This window comes from Physeter macrocephalus, chromosome 12 (genome assembly GCF_002837175.3).
Source record: "Physeter macrocephalus isolate SW-GA chromosome 12, ASM283717v5, whole genome shotgun sequence".
NCBI classification, from domain to species: domain Eukaryota; kingdom Metazoa; phylum Chordata; class Mammalia; order Artiodactyla; family Physeteridae; genus Physeter; species Physeter macrocephalus.
Genome location: NC_041225.1, coordinates 54,514,012 through 54,521,100, shown reverse-complemented (window position 1 = coordinate 54,521,100; position 7,089 = coordinate 54,514,012). Strand labels below are relative to the sequence as shown.

Genomic DNA, 7,089 nt, shown 5'->3' with positions numbered 1-7,089 from the left:
AGAGGCCCGCGAACCGCAAAAAAAAAAAAAAAAAAAAAAAAAAAAAAAACCCTCCCTACTCAGAAGATGAATATATTCTCCCATAATATCTTCTAAATGTTTTATACTTCTAGCTTTTACATTCTCCCCTCACCCCCATTTTTTAAGATTAAAAACAGATAACAAGTAATGATTTATTATATTATTTTGACATTACATTTTAGCTGAGAAATATAAGATTAAGGAGATAAGACTGAAAACCAAGGAAATCAACAAAGTTTTCAAACTCAGTCAAAAGTAACAAGAGTCAGGTACATGACACTTTAAGACATTCTTTTATTACTTACCCTCAAAATATCTCCCAAGAGGGTACCCCTGCCTGGGCCCAGTTCCACCAGTTGGAAAGCTGCATTTTTTCCAGTGGCTATCCATTCACTGATGAACCATATCCCTAGGAGCTGTGACAAGGAAAGAACTACATTCAAGCATTATAAAGCATAAAAGTACACCACAATATAAAACTCTATGTAAATAGACTTTACACCGGAAGGCAAAATGTTCCCTAACAACCATACACGTTATTTAACATGTTAATATATGTTCACGCAGACAGGAACTTCACTGGGACTACAGTACAACAGACACCACTTAGGAAGCTTAATAACAGAAAAAAACACCAAGTTAAAAGGCAGCCTCTACTATAAAAGGTCCAATGACACAGATAAGAGGATATCACTTACCAAAAGGTACTAGTATTTAAAAGCAAACAGACATATGAAATATGATTCTGCCATTTTTTCATATTCATGTAATTTCAATAATTACATGGCTTTAAGTCATAATTAATATTTTTTAATGCCTAGATTTTTCTTCCTTTTGTGTACTATTTTCTATTTCTAAATTGATCAAAGGTTATATATAGAAATAAATGAACTAGAATTCCTGAAAACAAAGTTCTTAAGGAGATTTCTGTAAATACAGCTAAATAAGGGGTATAGGCTATAGCGTGCATTTTGATTCCACTAATTCGTCAGTATTTTTTATCTTTTCTCTCTTCCTTCTTGAGGGAACTCTCAACCTTCTTCTTCATCTTGCCTGTTGTCTCTCTTCATCTTTCCATTCTCATTTTTTCATCTGGTTCTCCTCTTTTCCAACACCTTTTCTTCCATTTCTTTTCTTTTTCTTTCCTTCTGTCCTTTGTATCTCTACATTTCCTTTTCTACACTAAAGTATAAACCTTTCAAATGTCCTCAATACCTCTATTACTCTCTATTCCTTCAGTATATAAACCACTAAAAAATTAAAACTTGATGAATCACCAAAAACAAAGCTGTAAAACACTACTGTAGAATACTACTACTTGATCTACTCTCAAACGTTTGATAATTAGTTTCTTCTAGAGTTTACGTTGGATATTACCTCCCCAAAGATCTGACTTATTTCAGGTGAAGTAATGAAATCTCCTTTTTCTCCTAGCATGTCACGGTTCACATAATAGCCCTACATAAAAAGAAAAAATTGGGAAAACAAATTAATTTTCAAATAAGCTTTTTAAAACACCCCTCCAAAATCTCACATAATGTATACAATGAGATAAACAAGTTATTTCATTAAGTAAGTTCTCTCTTCTAAATAATCAAAATAAACAGCATCTTTACCTAAATTTTACAAAGTAACAGTCATTTTGCCGAACTGGTAGAATAACAATCACTCCTTGACTACAAAGGCAGAAGCCAAGCAGGGCCCCTCTCCACACTGCACAGCTGCCCTCCCTCTCCTGCCTCCACATGAAGACCCTGGCTGCCCCGCAAGCCCCTCGCCCAACCTCTCCCACTGTGTTTCAAATCAGCCCTGCCTGCTCTCGAGGCTGCTTCTGGACCTGTGTGCTGGTGACACGGGAGTGTTCACTTTGTCAAAATTCATCAAGCTGTATAAATGTGATTTATGCATTTTTCTATGTGAATGTTATATCTCAATAAAAAGTTGATTTTTTGTTTGTTTTTGTTTTGTTTTGTTTTTAATTTGCCCTGCCTGGCCATACATCCTTGCCATCGCAAATGTTCTCCTTTCTTCTTTCCCATCTCTCCCTGGCAATCTTCTACTCAGTAAGACCGAATCTGCTCAAATGCCACCTTCTCTGACCTCCTCCTCCAGCCCTCCAACCTCAGGCGAAACCACATGCCTTCTTTTCTAAACTTATTTCTTTATATATCTAAATTCTTCACCAGAAAGATTAGTCATTTGGGGGACGGGACTATGTCTTATTTACCTTCATATCCCAAGTTTTAGCATAGTGTCTAGCCTTCAAGAAACACTCAAGAATTGTTTAAAATTTCCCTATGCCCTTCGAGCCCCTTCTTCTACCAGCTTACTCTCAGCAGGTGACCTGGGCTCCGGCCCACACAGGAATTAAAGAATGTTATTAAATAGACTTCCTCAGGCTCCTGACCCCATCTAGCCTCCACTGTTCCCATTCTTTCCTCGGGACTCAAAGGATGAAACGCCTACACCTTCTGCTCTTTTCCAGACTTAACCCTGTCCTCTGGCTCAATCACCATTTCTCACATAACCCTCATGGGCCAGGATCTTTCTATCACAGCTTTCTCTTACAGTTTCAACTTATCCCCCTCAGCATTAGAAATTTAATTAAGTCACTTCCATCTTTAAAAAAATTTTTTTCACTCCATACAGCATCTCCCCTCTAGCCTTTCTCTTTCCCTTCGTAAGGAAGTATTTCAGGGGTGGGGTGGGGTGGGGTGGGGTGGTGTGTGTGTGTGTGTTTGTGGTGTGTGAAACAAACCACTCTGGCAGTCTAATGAACACTACAGGGGTGGGGTGGTGTGTGTGTGTGTGTGTGTGTGTGTGTGTGTGTGTGTGTGTGTGTGTGTGTGTGTGTGTGTGTGTGGTGTGTGTGAAACAAACCACTCTGGCAGTCTAATGAACACTACAGATCCTTCACAGAATGTTTTTAAATGCACAGGACTTAAAACACACAGGACTAAATATGAAATCAATTGAAAAATACTTATCAGGGTTCCCTGGTGGTGCTGTGATTAAGAATCTGCCTGCCAACACAGGGGACACGGGTTCGAGCCCTGGTCCGGGAAGATGCTGCGGAGCAACTAAGCCTGTGTGCCACAACTACTGAGCCTGCGCTCTAGTGCCTGCGAGCCACAACTACTGAAGCCCACGCGCCTAGAGCCCGTGCTACGCAACAAGAGAAGCCACTGCAATGAGAAGCCCACACACTGCAACAAAGAGTAGCCCCCGCTCGCCGCAACTAGAGAAAGCCCGCGTGCAGCAAAGAAGATCCAACACAGCCAAAAATAAATAAATTTATAAAAAAAGAAAAATACTTATCAAATATTTTAAAAATAAATTTGTGATATAGTAATATATATACACTTTTATAAGTATATTAAAAAGCAAAATTGAGCTGAAGTTCTAATAAATAATGAAGTTCTAAAGTACAGAGAAGTACAATAGTATTTTGAGATATCATGATCACTCTGTTGTGATATGACAATGTCAGTGATTTCCACTGACACTAAAATCACATAGTATTGCTGATGGTACTGGTTGTCGCCTATGTTCATAATCAGAGAAACACTAAACTTCAGTTAGAGGTTAATGAAAATAAAAGTGTAATTTTTATTCCCATCCACGTCTACAACCTCCCTGATTTCTATTCAAGGATCCCTAGGTTAAGAACCCCGACTTTAAATTTGAGTTACCTCAAGGCTTACTCCTGAAAAACCTTCTCTTCTTTAAGTATACTCTCGCTGGTTCCTTTTTATTTTAACGTCATCTGTATACTGATGATGACCAAATTTGTATATGTATGCCCAATCTTTCTCACGAACTCCAGACTCTTATGGCCAACGGCTCACTTACTATCTCCGCCTGATGTCACTGCCAACACAATGTACATGAATGCACCTCCTAAAGGAAGGTTTCCCATGGCACTAACACAAAAATCTAAATTTCATGAAAGCACTGCATGAACTGGCTCCTCTCCAAACTCATCTCATACTACTTTCCTCACCATCAAACTCTCCCACCCGCCAGTCACTGCCCTGCAGCCACACTGGTGCCCTTCTCTTCTCTGTGTACCAAAGCATTTCCCAGCTTAAAAACCTTGTGTTTCTGGATCCTCTGCTGGGGACCCACTTCTCCCAGACTTTTGCCAGGCTGCCCCATCCTCAGCCTTCAAGCCTCAGCTCCGATGTACTAGCCTTCCCCGACCACCTACCTAAGGGACTTCTACAGTCCCTATTCCCACTACAGTGTTTGCTTTCAATCCCTATTAACCCAGTTTTGTTTGTTTGTTTGTTTTTTCCTCCTTCAGAAGCACTTACAACAATCCACAATGATCTTAATTATTTGTTTCCTTGTTTATGGTTCATTACCTCACTAGAACATAAGCGCCATGCTCCATTGTCCACTGCAGTGTTCCCAAAGCCTGAGACAGTGTTTGGCACATATGGCGCCTCAATAAATGGATAACTGATGAGTGGACCTCAACTCTAACCCAGAGATGTTTGTTTTAAAGCTTCTCCTTATCTGAACTTTTGGTACACTGTAACACTGCATACAGGCATTAAAGGATCTCTTCCTTTACTAAACCTCTGGACCCTGAGTCACTCTACTATATCCAACAGCAAAAGGCCAAACGAACCCCAGGATTCCACAGATCTCATATTTCAACCCAACAAAAGGTGAAACATTCTAAAATAAAAGGACCACAGGCTTTCACCAAGTGACTCTGCAGAGCAGACAAGGAAATGAAGGTCAAAAACCTGTGACAATGCCTAATGCTAGAACGTAAACACCCAGACCTTCCATTCTCAATGGAATACGCTTCCAGTGCCTGCTGATACCATCCCAACACAGCTTTCCAGGCACTAAATTCGTATTTCCTGTTGCCTATTGGACATTTCCACCTGAGTCCCACAAACACTTCAAATTCAAAGAGTTCGGACTGAACTCTTTCCTACCTCTACCTCCCCCTGAATTCCCTTCTTCCTGAAAAATGACTCCAGTATCTACCATAAACCCAGGTAGGGAAGTCATCCTTCCTTCATCTCATAAATCCAATCGGTTACATCGTTCCCTGAACATCTTTGTAACTTGTCCTCTCTTTATTTTTTTTGTTTGTTTTTGTCCTCTCTTTAAAGCCACTGCCGCTGACTTGACCCAGCCCTGACCAACTGACAGATTTATTTATCTGTCCCCAGGTCTTCGAGCGTGGCTCTTCCCCTGGAAGGCAATTGCCAGGGCTGAGGACCTTCGGGGTCCTCTCTGAGCATATCCCCCTGGTTCACACCTCGCAGCGCAGCTAGAGCGGGCCTGGTCCCCGGGCTCCCCCGACCCATACCTTGGCTGGGTTGGTCAAGACCTCCTTCATGTACTCGGCCACGGTGATGGGACCAGTAGACTTGATTTTGTACATAAGATGCCGCAGCATAGGGGTCACCGGGTTGTTTTCTGCCGGCTCATTCCCGGAGCTGAAGTACTTTCCTCTCCAAAGACAAGGAAGGGCTGTAGAAAACACACATTAAACGGCATTCATTAGAAACCTTAGTATTGGCATGTGCACAGCAGCCTGAGTGATTTCAAAGCGGCTTCGTCAACCCTTCACCTCGGCCAAAGCCAGGAAAGCGGTCTCGGGCCCTCAGCACGACCAAAGGGCGCAGGAGGCACGCGCTTGGCCCACGACTACACAGCCGTTTCGTGTCTGACGCTGGACTCCAGGCTGCAGCCCAGAGCGCCCCGGAACCCCCTCAACTGGAGAAGGCGCCCCGGGCGGTTTCCGCGGCAACGGGGGATCTGGCACCTCAAATGCTTACCCGCGCGCACGGCCCACAACCGCCCAGCGCCTGCCGCAGCCAAAACACTCATCCCGGACTCCGAACCCAGCTGCTAGCCGCCCGGAGGTGGGGAATGCTCCTATTTCCGGGGGAGGACACGCCCCCTTCCGGAAGTACGTCACCCAGCCAAGCGGAAGGAAGCTTTGGGCCGTGCGTGTGAACTTTGCTTGCCATGGCGGCCGCTAAGAAACCTTTGGAGTTCCACGCCAAGCGGCCCTGTCTCCCGGAAGACGTGGTGGAAGATCCGGACGAGGACGACGAGGATGCTAACGATGAAGCCGACGATGGGTTCTCCCTGCAGGAGGTGTTACGGCTTGGAGGCACCAAGGTAATGGCCTTGGACTCCAGGAGAAGGGAGACCCAGGCGCGTGGAGTGGTCCCGCGAGCGGCGCGGGCAAGTGGCCCGGCAGCCCCCGAGCTGCAGAGTGGGAGGGCGTCGTGGACCCAGATCCCAGTTTCGAAATGTGCTCGGTGCGCTTCCCGCACTTCTTCTTTCACATTGCTCTTTGCAAGAGAAAAGTCGTTTCGAATTGAACGTTTTTATGCCGTGTCTTTTCTTAGGATGTAGGTGTCATCTCATTTTATTGACGTAGTATAACTGGCACTCCATCAGGTCGGAGAGGACTGACTTTTTTTTGGGTCCTGACCTCGTGGTATCAGTGTTTGGAGCCCCACTGGTATTGGAATTTAACTTCTATTCTCACAAAGTACACCCACACGCTCAGTTTACGCCCAAGAAGCTCTCTGAGCTCTTGGAATTTACATCCTAATTAAGGCAAAGAAACAGTAACCAAACTTTGGAATACATTGTATATCAGACGCTGAGTGGAGAAAATTAAAACGGGAGGGAGGATAATAAATGGAAGAGGCGTTACAGTTTTAAACGAGGTGATCGGGGGACCCACCCCTGAGTTTTCGAGCAGAAAGTTGAAGGAAAGAAGGAAGTGAGCATTTTTGGTTTTGTTGTTCCAGGAACAATAAAAATAGTGCAAGTGAGGTGAGAGGAAAGCAGTAAGAAATGAGGTCAGACATGGAAGCAACCTAAGTGTCCATCGACAGATAAATGGATAAAGAAGATGTGGCACATATATACAATGGAATGTTACTCAGCCATGAAAAAACGAAATTGAGTTATTTGTAGTGAGGTGGATGGACCTAGAGTCTGTCATACATAGTGAAGTAAGTCAGAAGGAGAAAAACAAATACCATATGCTAACACATATATATGGAATCTAAAAAA

At 43.4% G+C, this 7,089-nt stretch overlaps 2 protein-coding genes across 2 annotated transcripts in view; one reads left to right on the top strand and one right to left on the bottom strand.

The window, feature by feature from the left end:
• Positions 1 to 302: 302 nt before the first annotated feature.
• On the bottom strand, positions 303 to 5,951 carry NDUFAF7 (NADH:ubiquinone oxidoreductase complex assembly factor 7). Its single transcript, XM_024118704.3, has 4 exons — positions 5,829 to 5,951; positions 5,357 to 5,520; positions 1,399 to 1,479; positions 303 to 437 (listed from the first exon to the last, which is right to left on the bottom strand). The coding sequence occupies exons 1-4, from the start codon at positions 5,878 to 5,880 to the stop codon at positions 303 to 305; spliced, it is 432 nt and encodes a 143-aa protein (XP_023974472.1). The 5' UTR covers positions 5,881 to 5,951.
• Positions 5,949 to 7,089, top strand: part of CEBPZ (CCAAT enhancer binding protein zeta) — a 22,897-nt gene continuing 21,756 nt past the window's right edge. The window contains exon 1 of the mRNA XM_007103379.4: positions 5,949 to 6,177. Coding sequence (XP_007103441.1) covers positions 6,022 to 6,177 — 156 coding nt within the window. The 5' untranslated portion in view covers positions 5,949 to 6,021. The remainder of the gene's footprint in view (positions 6,178 to 7,089) is intronic.